The sequence below is a fragment of the Lichenostomus cassidix genome, chromosome 13, assembly GCF_008360975.1.
Source record: "Lichenostomus cassidix isolate B80296 chromosome 13, HeHo_3.0, whole genome shotgun sequence".
NCBI lineage: Eukaryota > Metazoa > Chordata > Aves > Passeriformes > Meliphagidae > Lichenostomus > Lichenostomus cassidix.
Window position 1 is genome coordinate 14,221,938 of NC_139494.1, and position 20,957 is coordinate 14,242,894.

At 43.7% G+C, this 20,957-nt stretch overlaps 2 protein-coding genes across 2 annotated transcripts; both read left to right on the plus strand.

The window, feature by feature from the left end:
• Positions 1-90: 90 nt before the first annotated feature.
• Positions 91-6,001, plus strand: THG1L (tRNA-histidine guanylyltransferase 1 like). Its single transcript, XM_085073835.1, has 6 exons — positions 91-343; positions 1,032-1,208; positions 1,651-1,820; positions 2,526-2,614; positions 3,238-3,345; positions 3,917-6,001. Exons 1-6 carry the CDS (start codon positions 168-170, stop codon positions 4,076-4,078), a joined length of 882 nt encoding a protein of 293 aa, XP_084929961.1. The 5' UTR covers positions 91-167; the 3' UTR covers positions 4,079-6,001.
• Positions 6,002-7,155: 1,154 nt separating this feature from the next.
• LSM11 (LSM11, U7 small nuclear RNA associated) lies at positions 7,156-20,395 on the plus strand. Its single transcript, XM_085073836.1, has 4 exons — positions 7,156-7,600; positions 11,633-11,772; positions 12,171-12,254; positions 13,517-20,395. Exons 1-4 carry the CDS (start codon positions 7,189-7,191, stop codon positions 13,901-13,903), a joined length of 1,023 nt encoding a protein of 340 aa, XP_084929962.1. The 5' UTR covers positions 7,156-7,188; the 3' UTR covers positions 13,904-20,395.
• Positions 20,396-20,957: the final 562 nt, after the last annotated feature.

The window sequence follows — 20,957 nt, forward strand, 5'->3', positions numbered from 1 at the left end:
CTCCGCGCCCCGCGGCAGCCGCGGGCACCGCTGCCGGAGCCGCCCCACGCTCCGCCCGCCGCTTCCCCCCGCCCTCCGCCGCACCACCGAGCGCTCCTCCGGGCCGCCCAGAAGGGCTCGGCGCGCCTGTCGCAGGGCGCTTGGCGCTTTCCGCTTCCGCGCCGGCCATGCTGCGCTGCTGCCGGGCAGCCGCGGCCATCGCTGCCCGCTGCGCTCCGCGCTCCCCGCGCTGCCTCGCCATGGCCAAGAGCAAGTTCGAGTACGTGCGGGACTTCGAGGCGGACGACACGGTGCTGCCCAACTGCTGGATCGTGGTGCGGTTGGACGGCCGCAACTTCCACCGGTGCGGGCAGGGCAGGGCCGGGGCTGTGCGGTGCGGGGACCCGCGGGTGCGGGTTGGGAGCGCTGGGCTGTTCAGGGGAGAGTCCTGGATGTGCCCTGGTTGTGCTGGGCTGTTGTTGCCTGGCTTGTGTAAGTCCTGCTGGTGCGGGGTTAGAGATCCTAGAACCCCCCCGGTCCCGGTGAACCTTCACTCGGCCTCTCCAGGGCCGAGAGCCAAGGAGAGTCACCTCTCCTTGGTGGCATTCACCTTCCCGCGGGATAAATGGAGCACGGTTCCCCCGGCTGGTCGGTGACACAGGTTCTCTCTGGGATATGATCTCTGGTTTTGGTAGAGCTCTCGAGTTTTGACGAGTTTATTGATGATGTTGTCCTTACTGGGCTGAGTATTCAAGACAGCCTGTGAGAAAGGGAGTTTACAGAAAGTAGTATTTGTTACCCATTTTCAGTTAAAATACATAAACCAGCTGATTTGAAAGACTGGTTAGGGTCAGATGCTGGTGGGAAGGAGAATGGGTTATCCAGAGTGGATAAGGAGGGTTTTTGTTACTGTTTTTCATACCTGGAAGGAATTCTTTCGCCAGTGTTGACAGGATATGGGAAATCAATATTTCTATAAAGCAAATATGAGGAAAATGAATGGGTTAGCATTTTTAGTAGCTTTTAAAGGGATTCTTGTGTTTGCTTTGAAGGTTTTCTGAGCAGCATGAATTCAAAAAGCCAAATGATGACCGTGCTCTTCAGCTGATGACCAAGTGTGCCCAGACAGTGATGCAAGAATTGGAGGATATTACTATTGCTTATGGACAGAGTGATGAATACAGTTTTGTTTTCAAAAAGAAGAGCAGGTGGTTTAAAAGAAGAGCAAGGTAACAGCTGCTTTGGTACTGAAGTGAACTTGTTTTTAACGTCTGTAATTCCTCTTTAGATTTGCCTTTACCTACACACAGAGGTTAGGAGGAGGGCTGGTGCTTACACTGCAGTTAGTTCAGGTTTTTCATGTGGATTCTTTACATGTGATCTTTCAGGAAAACATGTTCAGTAATACAGAGCTTTTAAAAAAATTTGGTAAAACAAAAATTAGAAACAAACATTCCTTCAAGAAAATGTTACATTTTCCAAATGCTTGTGCTTGATTCTCAGTACTTGTGTTGTTCAAAAGACTCTATGCCATTGTTCATCCTTTTGGCCACTATTTAAGAAATTCTACTCTCCCCTAGAATTATCACTACTGATACCTCAGATAACCACAGATATATAATCACACTCATGTATTTCTTTCTTTTTTTTCTCTTGTTCTGTGTTTGCAAGTAAGTTCATGACTCATGTGGTGTCCCAGTTTTCCTCAAGTTATGTGTTCTATTGGAAGGATTACTTTAAGGACCAGCAGCTTCTGTACCCACCAGGATTTGATGGACGAATTGTGTTGTATCCCAGCAACCAGAATTTGAAGGACTACCTCAGCTGGAGGCAAGCAGATTGTAAGTGTTCCTAGAAAACAGAGATTTGTGCAGTTGAGTTCACTTCCTCTGAACAGAGCTGCTCTTTCTGCCAGTGTGTTTGTATTCAAAATTGTCAGGGAAAGAACAGCAGGTAGAATGGTAGTTTTCAATAATATTACGATTGTTCTGAGTTTTGTATGGCTACAGAAATACTGGCTGAAACATGGAGCATCCAGGCTGCAACTAAATTTATTGCATCCTGAGAGTGAGTTCAGCACAGGAAATAATAGAACTGCTAATTAGAATTAATAAATTAATTTTGATATTCAGAGTTGGCTTAGCCAACGTAGTCTTCTTTAATGAAGAGATGTAAATATTCAAATTCACAGCAGGTAGCAATCAAAAGTGCTGAATATTCCATGCTAGAACAGACCACTGGATTTTCTGTCTAGACCTTTGCCTAGTCCCTGTTGTCAAATGAAGATAATTTACATTATACATAACACCCTTCACCCTCTGCTCTGCCTTTTTCAGTCATGATGAAATCTGTCTTCTAGCCATGCTATACAGTACCTTAAAAATGGATTATAAACATTGTATCCTCTTTAGAAACTGATTATATTAATTCCCCGTTACTTTTGGCTGTTTGTTGGATACAACTCTGGAAATAAAGCTGTTTTTTCTAAGTAGTCACTCAAATTTGGTAAATAACCTTCCTCACACTCATTTCTATGTTTTCTCTAGGCCATATTAATAACCTTTATAATACAGTGTTCTGGATGCTTGTACAGCGAGGTGGTTTGACACCAGTGCAAGCACAGGAGAGGCTTCGGGTAAGAACCTCCTCAGTCATGTTTTTTTCCAGCTACAAATTAAATCATAAGATTTGCAAAGTGTCTTTCCTGCCCAGCAGCCCTGGCTGGCTTGTCTGTTCTGTAATAATTTTGTTTGTGTGGAGTCAAAACCTTCTTCAATTGCACAGATGTTAATACCATTAGCAAATAACATATTTTTGGTCAAGTATTAGCAGGATTTTAAGTTCCTAATTAGCGAGTTCAGAAATCTTGGAAATGTCATAAAATGTCCAGTATCCAAACACATGTGGAAGTGGCAGAATTCAGGTCCTGTTGATTGCCAGTCCCTTGTGTACTGTTTTGTCTCCTTGTGCAGAATTTAGCAGATATTATTCCTGTTTTCTCCTGGAGTCTATTGACTGTTTTCCATTTGCCTTGAAAATATAGTGAAAACCCTCTCAGTTTTAATATTTGTTTGGCAGTTGGAATTAATTCCTCTGTTGAGAGAAGCAATTAAACCTTGTGACTTAAAGGCGAAAAACCTTTACAAATGTCCATTTTGCTTCCAATATTCACCCATCCTCTACCCTAGAGATACAGTTTGTTTGTTTGTTTGTTTGTTTGTTTTCTCTAAGAGTATTTTTCTTTTCCTTTCCTCTCAGGGAACTTTGGCTGGAGATAAGAATGAAATCTTATTTTCTGAATTCAACATCAACTACAATAATGAACCTCAGATGTATAGAAAAGGAACTGTCTTAATATGGCAGAAGGTAAAAAACTGTATTGCCACTTGCTTTGTGCTCATGTTTTTAATAGTTACACTGTAGCAGACAGACTGCAATGTAAGAGCACCACATGTATCTCAAATGTATTTCTAGGAATAAATATATTGTAAAATTAACTATATTTGCCATATAACGATGTGTAACGTGACTATCTGTTTTGGAGATTTTTTTTTCTATGAGCATAATATAAAAAACAGTCTCTGAAGTCTGGCTTAGATACAAATTATGACCATTCAGATGAAACATGTATCAGCAGATGATAATGTATATATCATTGGCAATAAGCCCTTCCCAGGATTAGGTCCCAGGGATATCCACAGCAGAGGAATTACAAACTCCTGTTCAATAAGGTAGCTCAGCTCATAGTTTTCTTAGCTCTTTTCTGCTTGAAAAGTAACTTGGAAATGTTCATCCTTCTAGGACTACATTATTGATCCAGAATCAGTGGAATTCTAATGTCACTGTCCTGTGCTTTTTATTAAATTCTTTTCTATTAGCATTTTTTAATCCCCTCTGGAGCCTTATATGTCTGCTAATGTGTTAACTGTATTTTCAGGTTAATGAAGTCATCACTAAGAAAATAAAACTGCCAAAGGAAGAAGAAGAAAAAGAAGTGGAAGTGACCCGGACTAAGACTAAAGTTGTTCCCCTGCACTGTGACATCATTGGAGACCAGTTCTGGGAGGAATATCCCGAGATTCTGGCTGAGGATGGTTGAGATCTCTCATGAGTATAACTGGTAGTTTATATTCTGTTCTGCTTGGGTTGTTGGCAAGTGAGGAATACGAATGGTGGCTGGCAGAGCTTGAACTGTAATCTCCTTCAGCAATGGCATTGGGTTTAGCACTGTTGTTGCCTAGAAAGGAGACACTGGTGCCATCTGACATACAAGTATATGCCCATATGGAAAGCTAAAATCATACTCTATTTTGAATGTTAAGAACTTATCATGAATTAAGACTGTTCCTGCCTTGTGTGTGTGTATTTGTAAAAAAATGTTTAGAAATTTCCTGTATTTCTGTGGTGTTTAAACCATGAGGTATTTTATTGAACTGCTGAACTATAAAAAAGACTGCATATTTGAGCAGAAAATTATTTTTTTTGTTTTTGTTTTCAACTGAGATGGACCAGAATACTTCAATTGGGATTTAGTATTAAATTTCAAGGCTGGTGTGTTTAGTCAGTCAAGTGACAAACTTCAACTGCCTGATGTCTGATTCTTACTGAAAGGAAATGAAGTAGCTCAGCAGTTTCCTATAGCTCATTTCAAAAGTTTTTCTCAGCTGTACAGGATTTTTATACTTCTGAAAAATAAAAATATAGTATCTTCCCTTCTGTGTTTTATCATGTGGCATTTCTCATTCCTGGGACTTGTAAGTGGTGGAAGTTCCAAACAGTGCAGTTAATAATTAAGATTCTGTAAGGATATGGATAGACAGCTTTTCTCATATTCCATGGTCTGGGAATTCACCTGTCCCCTGCTGTGCAGAAGTGAGAGAGAACAACACAGCAGAACATTCCAGGTGCCTGCAAAGAGGCAACAATTTGTGCTGCTGTTTTCTGATTTCCCTGGGAATGACACAGACAGAGCAGTGCTGGCAATCCATGCTAATTAGAGTGAAGGGAGGAGTGTGTGTTGCCTGGCCTATGCACAGTTCTGTTTTGGTTTAAATATCAATTAAAACCCTTTGTCAAAATCATGCAACCTCTCAGAGCAGAAATATTTCTGGTAACGGATAGAGGACTGTCCCAGTGTAATTGGAATTTGAGGGAAATAACCTAATTCAGTGTAGAAATACAGCTATAATGATGGCTATTTATAAGGCTATTACTGTTTCCAACCAAGCTGGTTTCAAAAGTGTGGTCCCAGAACAGTAACTGGGCCAGTTGTTGCTAATGGAGAAGAGAGAGTCAGCAGTTGGGACTGGCCATGAAAAGAAAGGATCAAATGTGACTGAAGAAGGTCAGTACTGAGTTAGATTCTGATGAGTTCACTTATCAGCCTACTCTGTTTCCCCTTCCTGCAGAAGAACTTACACATTTGAGGCAATGTGTCTTTTTGGTGGTCTTTAAAAAACCCCCACGGACCAGGTACTGATGGAAACTGCAACTTTGTGGGTTCTTTGTGAGATGAGGCAATGAGTCTGTGAGTTTATAATAGCACAGGGCTTCTGGCCTACTTCTCTGTACTAGTTAAGTACACGCAATGAGAGAATGTATTTTGTTTTTAGTTTGTAGGATGGGCTGCATGATTCCTGGGAAGAGGATGTAAATGACTGAAATAATGATTCTGAAGAATCATTGCACCAGTCATTTACCCAGAAGAACTTTCTGTCTGTCTCTTGGCTTTCTGTCTTCCAACACAAACATAATTTTCTTTACTTTGAAATTCCGTGTTACTGCTTGGTGCCTGACTTTCGACATTACATACAGAGCAACTGTTCCAGAACTGGTAACAGTTGGATTTAATCAGACTGGTAACAGATAAAAGATTTAAAAAAAAATTGTCAGCCATGATTTATGTTTGAAAAGTATTACGTAGGTTTTTTATTTTATATATTATGATATAAATGCCTGATACATTCTGCAGTATCTTTATGTATGGACATCATGTGTGTGTATTAAAAACGGGTCTGTGTTAGGTCATGATGTTTTTTAATTAACTCATTCTTACAATAATATGGAATAAATCAACATAGCTGTTCACATATGGATGCAGACTTTGGAACCAAGATATGGATTGTCTGTACAACCATGGCCTTCTCCTTGTGTTGTAATGCCTGCATATATATGACTCCATAGCTGTAGGGGAAAATAACTATTCCTAAGGCTCAAGCAGCAGCCTGGTGTTGGTGGCACACACAGCATACAGGTATTTCTGTAGCTGAAGGAGTCCTGTACTGTGACCCAGTGAAGAAAGAGGTATTTCCTGGGAAGTTGGCAAACAACCTGTGGCTGATACATTGCCGTAACAAGAAGCATTAAAGATACGGGAACCCGTTATGAAACACTAATGGAGATGGTGAATCATTACGGTAAAACCTCTCTGCACTGCTAATAGTATTTTCTCAGTGAAATTACTGCCCTGTGTATCCTTTTATACATTAAAATGCAAATATATTGCAACCACCTGCTGCCCAGGTGCCATTTCATGGCCTGGGGGGTTTGGTCCCCAGTCTGTCCCCAGGGAGGGCTGCAGGGGGAGGGTTGCACAGTGAGGGGTGACTGAAGGTAATCACAGAATTGTCAGGGTTACATGGAGATTCTGGAGATCATGCAGCCCAAACCCCTGCCGGTGCTGGGACACCTGGAGCAGCTAATCCAGGAATTGTGCAGGTGGCTTTGCGATGTCCCCAGACAGGGACAGTCCAAGCCCTCCCTGGGCAGCTGTGCTACTGCTCTGCCAGCATAAAGAAATTATTCCTCGTCTTGAGGTGAAACTTCCTGTGTTCTAGTTTATGGCCACTGCTGCTCATCCTGTCACCGGGAAGAGTTTGGCACTTTTGACACACCGCTCTGAGTGTTTAGGCTAAGCAGGCCCAGGTCCTGCGGTCTCTCTCATAAAAGAGACACACTGCAGATTCTCTACACCCTTGTGGCCTTGTTCTCCAGGAGTTCAGGACAGGCCGCTGTCCGAGCTCGCCCCGGCTACCCGCGGCCTCTCCGTGCTCATCCCGCCCCGGAGCCGCTCCGCCCTGGGGCCGCTCCACCACCGCTCCGCCCTGGGGCCGCTCCGCCCTGGAGCCGCTCCGCCCTCAGGCCCGCGGCCTTGCGCGGCAGCGCCCCCTGGCGGCAGCCAATGGGCGGTGCGGCCGCCCGCAGCCCGGCATGGAGGAAGACGAGGCGGGCGCGGCGAGCGCGGAGCCGCGGGGCTCCCGCCGCCGTTCGCCCAGCCCCGGCCGGCTGGACGTGAGCTCCAGCCGCTTCGACCCGCTGCTGGCGCTCTACTCGCCGCGCACGCCGCTGCCCTTCCCCTCCGCGCCCTGCTTCAACAACCTCGCCGAGTACGAGAGCTTCCAGCGCGGCCTGCGCCGCCCGCGCGGCCGCCGCGCCGCCCCCGCCCGCCGCGGAGCCCCCGCTGCCCGCGCGTCCCGCCGCGGCCCGCCCGCCGCCGACCCCGAGCGCATCCAGCGCCTCCGCAGCCTCATGGTCAACGCGGGCCCCGAGGAGGAGGGGGCTGAAGGCGGAACGGCGAGGCGGCGCCGGCGGGCACCGCGCAATGTCCTCACCAGGATGCCCCGTAAGGGCAGCGCGGCGCCGGGGCTGGGCGGGCGCGGGGAGCCAGGGCTGGGGGTGCGAGGGCCGGGGTCATGCTGAGGCGGGTGGAGGGTTGCGGCCGGGCCCGGCGGGGAGTTGGGATGGAGTTTGGGGGAGTTTGAGGGTGAGGAGAGAGCGGTGGCTGGCGGAAGCGGGTGGGTGACAGCGCGGGGAATGGTTTTGTTCCGTGGGAAATGATCCTTGGGTGCAGCGGCCCTGGCACAGGCTGCCCAGAGGAGCTGTCTGTCCCGTCCCTGGAGGTGTCCAGGGCCAGGCTGGATGGGGCTTGGAGCAGCCTGCTGTGGTGGGAGGTGTCCCTGCCCACGGCAGGGCGATTGGAACGAGAAGGACTTTAAGGTTCCTCCCAACGCAGAGCGTTCCGTGATTCTCTGAAATGGTGTGCAGGAATGAGGAACAGCATTTCACAGAGCTGCTCACGCAGAGATGACACTGACTTTGTTGTGGTGATGTCCTGCTCTCTTAATTGCTTAATTACATACATCCTCTTGGTTTTAAGGAGAAAAAAGATGAGGCACTTCTGTGTTCTCAAAAGTACTATTTTAAACCAGGACTTACAATTTGAATCAGTCTAGTGTGTAGTTAAATCATAACCGCAGGTGAGTCTGTAACGCACTGCTGCTACTTGGTTGCTAACCACATATCCTGCAGGCAGAAATACTGGCATTTCTGATAGCATGATGGCAGAGCAGTGGTTTGAGGTGGGAGACAGCTGTGGTGTATCTAAATTCATCAGATGTGATGATGATACAATTTTCTTGTAAAAATGTTTGCGTGTAGTTAGGGTAAATACACCCTAATCGGGAAGAAGTGCAATTGGTGCACCCACACCAAGAGTCAGGTGGCATTGCTATCAGCTGAGATGTAATTTTAGGCACTTAATTAAAAACTCTGGGGGATTTTTAGAATCAAAGTATCTCTTCACCACCATCACCTTAATGTTTTTTTTTGGTGAAAAAGCGAAGCCCAAAATGTTACATTCGGAATGCCCAAGGCAAACCTTTTTTCTTGCTTGTACACCAAAACACAGTGTATTTATTGCTATAGGTTCTGCATGATCATAAATATCACACTTATTGTTCTGCACAAATACAGAGGTTCTGTTGGCACAGGATTTCCAGAAAACTGACCTTAAATATTGATTTCTGATCCTAGTATTAAGTATCTCATTTTGCATTCGTGGTGGAAATTGAATAAAAAAACCTTGTAAAAAGTAACTTTATTGGTGGTTTAGCAGATCAATTACATGTTTCCATTAAGAACACGTATTTAATATCCACATATGTGTGCCTGGACTTTGGAGAAGACTGGCACAACTGGTACAGAAAGTGTTATTCAGCAGTTTGAAGAGTTATTTATAGCTGAAATTGTGTGCTTTCCCTGTAAATGGGGGGTGTCTGCACTACAGGTGGGCCAGTGTTTGGAGCTTGGACTCTGAGGCAGTAGCAGGCCCTGGAAGTGACAAGGTATGACGAGTTTCTTAAGTTCAGTGGGTCAGAAAGGTGAAATGGAGCTACAGTTTTGCCTGTCAGGACACATGATTGCAGAAGCAGCCATAAAAGTCGGAAGGAAGCTACTTTAGCTACTTTATCACACACTGATCCTGTGTTGGATCAGTTCAGGAGGAGCTATTTATCATTACTTTGCATTCATCAAGGGGCAGAGAACTCATGTGCAGAGCAGGTGGAAAGGTGTATCACAGTGTTACGAGTTATTTCAACTGTTCTGACTTTTCTGTTGTGGTTTTTCTAATCTTGCCTCTTAATAGAGTCTGTCCTGAGGACAAGGACTTGAACTTAACCAGAGTTTGGATCTGTATTTTCTCCCTCCTGGGGTGCCTACAGTAGTTTTCTAGTCATTCTTCGGAATTGCTTTTTTTATACAAGTAGGCGGTAGATGGTGAGTACCAAGCCAACTAGGTATCTCTTTTTCCTATCTATTGAAAAATTGGTAATGCTGGTACTTAACAGCACAGAAGGCACAGGCAGATTTAGCTGCATGCAGAGCCTGCTCATTACAGCCCTTGGTGCTTGCAGAGGAGGTGTGCTCCAAAAATAGACACCTTGCGTTGCTGATTTTGTTTTTTCCGAGAATGTCAGGTTGTTGAAGGGTTTTTGGATGATGTGTTCTGCCCTTTTGCTCAGGTGAAGCTGGAGATTTGCCATGGAGGAGGCAGAATCTTAGGCAGCAAGGAAAAGTGGGCAGAACGTAGATTTTTTTAGAGCTGTGTAGGATTTTCCTGGGTGCTGAGAGGCAGAGACATAGTTGGAAATAGGGGTTTTATGTGGAATTTTGTAAGAAGTTGCAGATAAAGTTCCTGCTTAAAGGGGATATTGGCATTTGAAATCTAAAAAACAATTCTAGATTTTAAATTACTATGTAAATTCTCAGGATCGGGTAGAAAAAATACTACTTTCTGATTGAAAGCATCAGTTTGATATGGTGATGGTGTCATCTGTGGTTCCTGTGATGGAGCTGTCAATCCAGAATGTGAGCTTATTATCAGTTCAGCTGAAGGAGACAGATTCATGGAAAGACCCCCTAAGCAAGGCTGGGAGGTGCTGAGACAGCTTATGCTCTGTGTGAAACCAATTTCCTCCAGTTATCCAGCTGGAGAGGGCTGGCAAGAAGACAATGGATCTCAAAAAATAAATGTGATTAGGTTAATTCAGAGGAAACTGATTTAGATTTCCCTGCTGTGGCCATGAATTACCCTGCAACCCAGTCCTGTGGATCAGCTGTTTTTTACAGTCACTTTACACTCACAGGGAGCATTTTCTGGTGTGCAAATCAAACCTTGAATACATAGTCCTTAAGGCACAAGGTGAGAGATCATCTCTGGCTCACATATTTTATTAACATGAAGAGCTGTGTGAGATTCTAGACCAAATTTTTTCCCTGACTCTTAGGAATTGTACAGCAATCCTGGGGCTGTGTTTGCACACAAAGATTTCTGGTGTGCAGACAGGGCTCGAGGGAGCTAGGTAGGCTGTATGTTTTACTGAATTCCTTCACTTTTGCCCTGGTTAAAAGCATTATTGTCCTGGGGTTTAGCATGGTTCTGCTCCTTAGAGTCCTTTTATTTCTTTGCCAAAGACTTGTATGACTTTGAAGGATGTTCAGCTGGCTGCTGAAATCTTAACTGAAACAATGCATTTTCATCAGTTTAAACTGGTCCAGTTTAGTAAGCTGAAGGATTTTGAGTCATTCATTGTTTCAGAAATCCCCTTGTAAAGAAAATGAACACATCTGCTACAATTCTTTATTCACAGTTCGTAACTAATCTGAGGTAGCCTTAACCAGGCATTTGTCTTTTCTGTAGAACTAACTCTGCCCCCATGAGCTTTCTGTTCCCTCTCAACCACTTTTATTTACAATTAGGACTACTTGGCATGTTTTTGAAATGTAGCAAAAAGATTTTCAGCTTAGGCTGATTTGGCTGTGGGCTATGTAAAGCAAAACCTTCATATTTCCTGAAGTCTTGGCTGCAGCCACTGTAAGAAGAGTTTTGGTGGTCTGGTAATGGCAACCACAGTGTGTTACAGTGCTTGGGGCTTCTCATTGTTATTGTTGTGAACACAAGTGTTGTGCCGAGATCTGTCATACTTGTACATAGAGTGGATTTCTGCATATTTTTTTAGATAGATAGATACTGAAGAAAGAGTTTTTTCAAGAGGATGTAGTGACAGGAAAAGCAGGAATGGCTTCAAATGAAAAAAGTAGGTTTAGATTAAATATTAGAGAGGAATTCTTGGCAGTGAGGGTGGTGAGGCACTGGAACAGGTAACCCACAGAAGCTGTGGCTGCTCCATCCCTGTAAGTGTCCAAGGCAAGGTTGGATGGGACTCTGAGCAACCTTGTCTAGAGCAATATGTCCCTGTCCATGGCACGGGGTTGGAATGAGATGAGCTTCAAGGTCCTTTCCAACCCATTCTGTGATTCTGTTCTATGACTGTATGTTTTGTTGAAAACTGATGATATTCTCTTTCTGTTCTAGTCCATGAAGGCAGCCCACTGGGGGAACTTCATCGCTGTGTCCGAGATGGAGTCAGAATTAATGTTCACATCCGCACTTTCAAAGGGCTTCGTGGAGTCTGCACAGGGTTTTTGGTTGCATTTGACAAATTCTGGAATATGGTAATTATTTTTCCAGCCCTTCATTTATAAGCTGTTAGTGGCAAAAGCTTTTACTGTGTTCTACCTTGTGAAGATTTTACAGTGGATGGAAGAGCAGCTGTTAAGTATTTGTGAACCTGGAGGTGTGAAAAGTTTGGAAATAGGGAGTGGGGAAGGATTTTGCAGGCAAGGATCACAGAGATTTTGCAAGTAATGCAGAATAATGCTGGACTTTTCTGCTGCTTTTATACCTCAGTGCAATTTAGATGATTAACAAACCAGCTCCAAAGCACAGCTTGTTCCTGAGATGGCTTTTCTTTCAAAACATAATTTCATAATGCTTTGACACAGAGCTGGTCCAAAGCTGCTTCATGTTGTATTTTAATTTTGGCCTTTCCGTTTCTTTTATCTTTTTTTAGGCCCTGACAGATGTGGATGAGACTTACAGGAAACCAGTCATGGGCAAGGCCTTCTATGCAGAACCTCAGCTCTCACTGACCCGGGTAGGTGACAGCTCCCATTTTCTTTTTTATTAGGTTCTCCTTTTTCAAGATAGTAAAAGGGGAGCATTGATTGGAAAACCATGATCAGGTCCACAGTTGTGCTGGCAGGGGATGTGGCAGAGTATCCTCCTGGTACAGATGTTCCTAATGCCACAGTCTGTGTCTGCAGCCAGAGAAACAGCACAGCTCTTTGCTCCCTAGAGTTTCTAGTCTGGGTACTGGGAAGCCCAAGGTTTCCAAAGCTCTGCACTCTCTAGGATCCAGCTGCAAATAGAGTTGTTTACCACACTGACAACCGAAGAGATGATAGATGAACTTCTGAACAATGAAGGGAAAAATAATGTTACAGGGCTGTGCCCGTTGAATGGCAACAGCCCTGGGCTTTTTGAACATCAGAGAAGCATCACAGAAACATTTAAACATTTCATTGTGAGGAGTTTGCTTTCAAATTCCTGCCATTTAAATCTGTTTTCTGATCGAGCCTACCCTTCCTTTTTTTTAAAGATTAGTTAAAAATAATCAAGTTGTCATTGTTCCTTTAGCTCACTCTCACAGGGATTGGCTTTCCATCCTGTTGCTGGGAAGAGAGAAGCTAACCAAAAATCTCATTTGTCATTATTTCATAAAAGCTTGTCTGCTGCCAGAGTAAAAGCAGTTTCTTTTCCAGTTTCAGCACCATGTATTCTTAGATTAATGAGTTCATACAGTGCTTTGGGTCTGCTGCTGTAGCTTTTATTATTTTTCTGTTGTTTGTGGTCTGCTCACCTCCCAGAATACCCACATGGCATCTTTTCATTTGCTTGGGGAACACAAAAGATCCGTCAGTTTTTCAGTGTACAACCTTTGCTAATGGAGGCCCCTTATCTTAGGGATTCATGACACAAGGATGGAAATCTCTTTTAAACTGGCTGACAACATTAAGAAGAGCATGGGAAAAAGAGAGCTATAGGAGCAACTTGGTATTTCTGTTGCTCCTGACCAAAGTTAAATGCTACCACACAGCAGTGTGGTTCCCCAAATCAAATTCCTTGGTGCTCACATTAAGACAGTCTCACATTAAGACAGCATGCAAGAGATCCATTCACCTTCTGTCACTGTTTGACTTCGGTAAGAAAACATGTTCTGTATTGCTGGTGAAGATTTGTCACTGTGTCTTGTGAGCTCTGATTTGGAACTGTACATGAAAATACAAGGTCAGAGTGTGGAACAAGAGGCCTCTCTTGTTTTACAATGTGGTCACAGACACAAATGTCTTTTTACAGCTGTTTGACAGACTCAAGCTGCAGGAGTCCTCGGGGAAGAAGGGAACTGACTCAAAGACTGTCTCAGAGGAGCTGGCCCTGACAAATGACTCTCAGACGCTGAGTTTGAAAGCTGGATCAGGACGCGGGAGGGCAGAAGAGGAGCGCGAGAGGCAGAAACACTTGGGCAGAGCTGGAGACAAGAAGACCCCAGGTGACAGAAGTGAAGCTGATGGGGGCAGCAGGACTGCCCATGCAGAGGGGGCCAGTGCTGGTGGGGCTCGTGCAAGGAGCCAGTCCCGGAGGAGAAGGCGGCCCAAGGTGGATTATCAGCAGGTGTTCAGACGCCACATAAACCAGATCTTTATTCGAGGAGAGAATGTCTTGCTTGTCCATTTAGCACATTGACTTGGCTGAGCATTTGTCAGAGTATTTATTTGATAGCATGACTTGCTGCTGCAGCTCCCATTGCTATTTAGAGTTGTCATTGAGTAGGATGGTGCCGTGGCTGGTTTCCCATTGCCACAACAAGGTAGGGGAAAGAATTGTAACTTGAGCATCCTGGGCTTGATGCCAAAGCAGCCTCCTTAGATCCCTGTTGGGGGGTCTCAGAAGGTCAGCAATGCAGTTGTTTCTGTGATATGAGGGAGTTGAGCACAGATCCCACTGTTTCTTGAAGCTAAATGGAGAGGGTTGGAAGAGAATTTTGGTGTACTCTATTACAGGAGCTACTTGTGGCACACATTTAAGGAGAAGAACTCCACCTGCAATAAATCAGAAATGCATTTTTGCACATTCTGAGTAATAAGAGGAAATTGCTAATGAAACCAACAGTTCATCTGCTGCTGTTACATGGATGTCCTCCTTTTCAGACATAATTCTGACAGTCATTTTGAAATAGTCTGTAAAACATTGGAGTCACATCCTGCTGATGGCTACTGGCCTCTTTGCCATAGTTCTGTAATGCCCCATGTGATAGAAAACCTCTTAATTGTAAACTGCTCTCTTAATGTGAGTGATGGCAGGACTGTAACTTGTTTCCAGTATCAAAGCTTAGGCTCTCTTTGTAGTGCTGTGCTTTGGCCCTGTGTCACCAGCAAGCAGATGATGTAGCTGATCCAGAGACCTCCCTGTTCGGAGTTTATCTGTGGGTGAAGATGGAAACCCAGCCTTTTATATTTCACCCATTTGCTACTTAGTGTAATAGTGAAGCTGGCAAAGACAGGGTTTTTCTCAGGTGTGTTTGTGCTGAGCACACTTGTCCTGTATTTAAGCACCTTTCAGGCTCCTTCTGTTGAGTCTAGAGGTGCTGTGTCTCCAGCAGCTCTCATGGAGCAGAAATCTTCATGGATTTTTCCTGTCCATGTGAGGGATGCATCATCTAATTCCAGTTGAGCTGTGAGATGTGCCTGAAAAGGTTTTGAAGTATAGAAGTCAACTCATCAGTGTTTCATTTTAGCAAGGCTGTTAAATTATTGCAGATCAGGCCAGGGTTCTGCAGGTATAAACTGCTTTCCAGAAAACCCACATGCAGAAGTTTGAGGGTAAATGAAGCTGTTCCATTGTGTAGTCTGTTCCCTTTGTTGTCAAAGGAGATTTCATGCTGCTATTCTGTATTCATCTCAACTGCCTTGTGCTTTGCAGCAGCTCTGTGTGTTTAAGCTGAAGTTGGGAAATTGCTTTATAGCAAGACTTACATTGCATATAGATGTCCTGATTTCTCAAACTGAGTGGCTGTACTGTGGGTGATATGGATTTCTGCTGCTGCAGATGCAGCATTCTGCTTGCTTGGTCGTTAGGGATATGTCTGGTGTTTGGGTGAATCACAGAAGTCATTTAGCAGGCATTCTGGACACACAAGGCAGCTGTTTGCCTCTGGGGGAGCCTGAAACTTATGTCAACATTTCACATGACATGGGGCTTGATGAGCTCAGCCACTGAGCTCAAACGCAAGTTCAGCCTGGGACAGAATAAAAAGTACTATTGAGGCAAAATAGTTTCATCATGGGTAAAAAATAAAAGAAAAAATACTCTCTACCGCTTCTTATGAAATACTGCTTTACTGCTGTAATCCCATCCCTCTGTGAACTGAGACTAGACACTGAAAAGACTCTTCTCATGGATGTTCTTGTTTCCTCTCCTTTCTTTACTGTTCTTGTTTGTGTTCATGTGCTCTGCAGTTTTCCCTTTTTTTTTCATTTTTCCCCCCTTTTCTCCTGTCAGTACTTTGTCTCCTCAGGACATTCTAAACTCTGGTTTACAAAGACTGTTCTTGTCCTGGCTTTCTATACCTTTTCCTGGTTGGCTTTCTACGTACTAACCAGAACCCTCACAAATTACTGGAAATGTGAAGCTAGAAACAAGGTGCTTATCTCTGCTCCTGACTTCCCAGCAGCTTTTATTGCAAGTGAAAATTTTCTTCCTTATGCTTTGGTTGTGGGGATTTTCCCCTCTGTTTTCTGACAGCTTTGTTTTTATTTCAGCTGCTTGGGATGACTCCTCTCTGCCTTTTCCATTATTACCAAAGGCCACTGGTTTTGACCTCTCCTCTTTCCTTCATACTTGACCAAAGGGTGTCAGAACACCCTCAGGCTGATATACAATGACTTCTCATTGAGTTCTTGCTTTTCTTCATCTCATATTCTTAATTCTGTTTGTCTACCTAGTTTATATTGCCTTGTGCATTAACTAAGATACAACTACTATGAATGCTTTTGTGTCTGTACTGCCCTTCCTTGTCAACTGACACTTCCCCAAGTTCTCAGTTGCTGCTGGAAATCTCAGTGTTTCCTTTCATAAGAGGTTTTTCCCTGAAACCCTGCAGGTGGTTGTTGCTTCACATCTACAAGTTTCTTTGTTTACATTTTACAAAAAGTGCTGGTGCTTAGACTTGAGTTTGTGCCTTGATTTTTATATCATCCCTGATCTGTTCTTCCAGAATCATCACCTTGGTGAGCAAACCTGGTTAAGGATCATACTTTGTCTACTTTTTTTGCACTACCTCATTATTGAAATGTTCCTCCTCTCACCTGTGAGGTTGGTTAAACTTCTCTCTTCCAATTTAGATTTAGTGAATTATTAGTGCTTTGTTTCCTACTTTCCTGTCCCCCTTTCTCATTATTTCCAAGCTGCTTCCTAAATACTGCTGCTTCCTCTTCTACAACTTCAGATCTTCCAAAATGTCTTCTCACTTTTTCTGGCATTGTATCTTTTTAAAATGCATTATTAAAATCCTATCTTATGGATTTTGTCTCTTTCAAGCATCATGATTGTGATGAAGCAAGTGATCCTGTATGTGTGTTGTCACTTGCATGTTCAATACTTCAGATAATGTTGCTTTTTAAATAAAATTGAATGTCATGTTTTGAAATGAATTCTTCTACCTCACTGAAGTATTCACCTAAATCTGTTAAAAAAAAAAAAAAAGAAAAAGAAAACAACCTTTGGAAACAAATGAGCTTTGGGGTTTTTTTAAAATTGTTTCTGGTTGTTTCTTTCTATGGTTTTCCTTTTCCAAAGTCAATACAAAATTTTTGTTTGAAAAGTTTTTGCTCCTTCCTCTCTTGCTGCACTGATGCTGTGAGCACTGACACACCAAAGTCTTTGTGCTAAGGAAGGAAGAGTAAGAAACAGCAATGCCAGAGTGGAAAAGCTTTGGGCAGATGTGAAGAAGTCCCTGGAAAGGATTCACAGGTTGCCACCTGTCCCATATTTCTAGGACTTTGCTCAGCAGTGGTTCTTAGAATGTATTTGCAGTGAGATACCCAGGTTTTCTGCAATAACTTTGAAGAAGCATTGGGGTAATTTGAGAAAGTGTTAAAATAATCTCTAATTTCTGCTATTATGTCTTAGGAAATGTTTTTGCACAGGTACTTCATTTTTATCAAACACTTCTTAGGCTGTGGTAATAGAAAAGGTAAAGCCAAAAGGAGCTTGTAAAAAAGTGTGGGTTTAGTTCCTTCTGTCAGCCGACTTGTCCAACTTGTTAATTGCCTGGAAGGTTTTTTCTGACCTAGAGTGAGGTACTTAGCATGTCCTCCCCAGGTGATTACCGAATTAATCAGTGAATGCTGTTTTCCCTCTGCTTCTTATCCTTCGGTGTTTGGGTTCATTGCTTCTTTTGCAGCGTTCCCTTGGCAGGACAGTGTCTGCCCACTGGCTTTTACCCTTCCCTGAAGAATGTTACCCCGTGCAGTTTGGAATCTAGAGAGCCTTTGGCTATTCTTGATTGTCATACTGTTCTCTTTAGATTTTTCGAATTACTTGGTCAGAAGAATTATTTACCTGGGATAATACTACTTTTTGGAGTAAACCGATTTTTTGAAACTTTTGAAAAACAATTTTGTTATTTATTTTCCTTCATAAAGTGCTAGGCTTTCCTAGTTTACTGTTGCAGTCACCCACTTGCACCTGTGAATCACTGGGTGAAGAGGTGTGCAGGATAAATGGAGGCAGAGAAAAGATGTCTTAATTTTTATTGGGTTTGACAATTCTGTCCAACATGCTGCCCACACTCACCCTTTCTGTTTCTTGCTGGCACTGACCTAAGTGAGACAGGTGGAAACGATTTCATCCAGAATCTTGAAGGAGAGTGGAGGAGGGACAGCAAACTGAAAACACTGAGTTTATGAAGATGTTTATCGCCAGGTAAACTCCCTGTCTTTGATTAAACAGATCAGAATTAAAACTACCAAATTACACTGCAAACTCTGCCACTGGATAAAACTGGAAGGCACAGTCCTGCACCTTTTTATAGGTGATGTAGTGATTCCCTCAGCCAGGCCAGCTCTTGCCTGAGAAACTGCTCAGGTATGTGCCAGTGTCTGCCTCAGAGTATAACTGCAAATACTGCCAATTAATATGAGGATGTTTTCTCTCCTGCCTGCACTGCCACGTGTAAAATACAAATGCTGAGGTCTGCAGCATCTGCAGCCCAGAACTACTTCAGTTCATGCTTTCGCTTCTTGACATTGGCTTAAAAAATTTCAAGTTTGTATTAATAGCAAACCTAAGACAGTCTGTTAGAGCATTAGGAAAGGCTACTGCTTACTAGAAACATTGTAATTGGAAAAATAAGTTTGGAAAAATAAGTTGTTACAGAATTTGTGATTGTAGTTAAAGTATTGCAAACTAGTAAAGGCTGAGAGAGTTGGGATTGTTCAGCCTGGAGAAGAGAACCTTGGGGTGACCTAATTGTGGCCTTCCAGTACCTGAATGGTGCTTACAAGAAAGATGGAGAGAGACTATTTACAAGAGCCTGGAGTGACAGGACAAGGGGGAATGGCTTCACATGGACCGAGAGTAGGGTTAGATGGGATATTAGGCAAAGAAAAAGGAGGGGAGAGGAATTACTCAGGTGGTGACAACTCCTTGACGTGAGAAGGGGCTTTAAAGCCTGTGCCCTTGGGCACAATCCAGCCAGCACTGGGCCATTGAGCTCTGTAACTGAAGGGGGAGGATGCAGAGTCAGGTATCAAGTGCAGCCTCCCTTAAGCTGTGAGCCTTTCACAGCACCTCAGCTGCCCCTGGAATCTCTGCCAGGCTCCATCCCTAACGACTGACGCTTGAGCCTGCCTCTAACATTTTGCAGAAGAAACCCAGTGGGAGAAAAAAGAAGTAAGCAAATTTGCCCTTTTGAGGTCGGGCATGGAGTAGGCCTGGTTTTCCTTGTTGTCTTCCTGGGGATACAGGAGAAATGACTACTTTAGTGGAGAAATAGCAGAGATGGCTGTCTCGTGATGTTTACAAGTCCTTTCAGATGTCACTGTAAGTGCTCTTGCTCTTAGCTGGTGGAAGTGAAGGCCTGTCAGAGAAGGCAGATGCCTTCTGATGTTCCTGGATAACTATCTTATTAGCTTCTAGCTTCGTGGTGTACACCTGGATGACTTGGTTGGAAAAAATTAGTACACTTGAGACTTTCAGTCAGTCTTGTATTCGTTTAGAATGAAAAGTAGTTCAATCAGTTTGTGTGAAAACATATCCATCCTTTTTTCCTCTTAAAAGATCAGTGCTCTCCCTCAGGAAAGAAATGAAAGCTGCTCCTATAGCGATTGCTTCTGATTTCCACTGCTTCAAAGTGCAGCTGTGTCAAGGTGTCTTCAGCTGACACTATTCTGAGAGGACAAGATGAGAGAAATGTTTGGTTTCCCTAAAACTAAAATGGGCATTACAAGGGGAGCACATGGGTTGACCTCTTTTCAGGTGGTGCACATACCCACAGTAGTTGCACGGATTGGGACGTGTTTACCAATGAGTCACCTGTAAAATTTCCTTAGGGAACCACAGAGGAGCATGACCCACCAGTCTGACGTGGGATTGGAAGTCAGGGCTGACAAATTCTGCTCTCTCTGCTGCCTCTCGCTCACTGAATGGCCTTGGCAAGTCACTTCCATCCCTCTCCCTGATGCTCCACAGCTGTAATACATCCAAGAGCACTCCTTGCCTGTCTTGCAAGGATCTGGGGAAGTGGTAAATGCTATACAAGTGCCAAGTGTTGTTATTAAAACTCTCTTTGTCAGGTAATGCAGATACATCAACCCTCTGCCCTCTCCAGGCTCGTGACTGTTAGTTAATCTCACCTTGGCACACGAAAACCGTGTGGGAATCAGGTACAATGACACACTCCAGTCTTGAAATTACTGATGTCTTCAAGGTCACATTTGGTGACTTCAATATCTGTTTCACAGCTGCAGTTCCATGTTTGGGTCAGATGGTGATAAATGAAGGTGTAATTTGTTCGTAATTCCTTCTCTGTCTTCCTAAATACTTTGTTTCTTAGGAAGCTGATGCTGCTATGAACATATTGAATAATACTGAATTTGCAATATTCTGCTCTCCAGATATAAATGTTTATATTTAAAATTGCTAAGACTGTAATGCAATAAATATATCTGTGTAACAGTTTGCCTCAAAGCATGATTTATTTTTTTTTTGTGTTCTGCCAATACAGTGATGTATATTGTCAGTGAAGGAGCTGGGACTGCTGTGGTTAGGACAGTGCTGGATGTGGAGACCCCCAGGTGTGGATAAAGCACTCCTATCTAATCACAGGATTTGGAGACAAACCAGTCATTTGTGTGTTCAAAAGGGTATTAATCTACAAAATAAGAATGTCATGATACTTGTCTTTTAGAGATGCAGAAGGGAAGTGAACTTCATGTTGATGAATGTAACAACCATTGGTCCAATCAGTCAAAGGTCTGTTACCTTGGTGTGTGGTCTTCCAAAATGTCATCAGGAGATGGTTTTCCAGAAACTGGGTAGGTCCAGGGCCAGCATCCAAGCATCTGCTCCAATGTGTGCACAGGCAGTGGGGAAGCTGATTTCCATGAACCTTTCTGTTCCTGTGGTGAGTGATGCTGATACATTTGGAAAGGGGTTTTTTTAGGGAGAAATTCTTCCCTGTGAGGGTGGTGAGGCCCTGGCGCAGGTTGCCCAGAGAAGCTATGGCTGCCCCATCCCT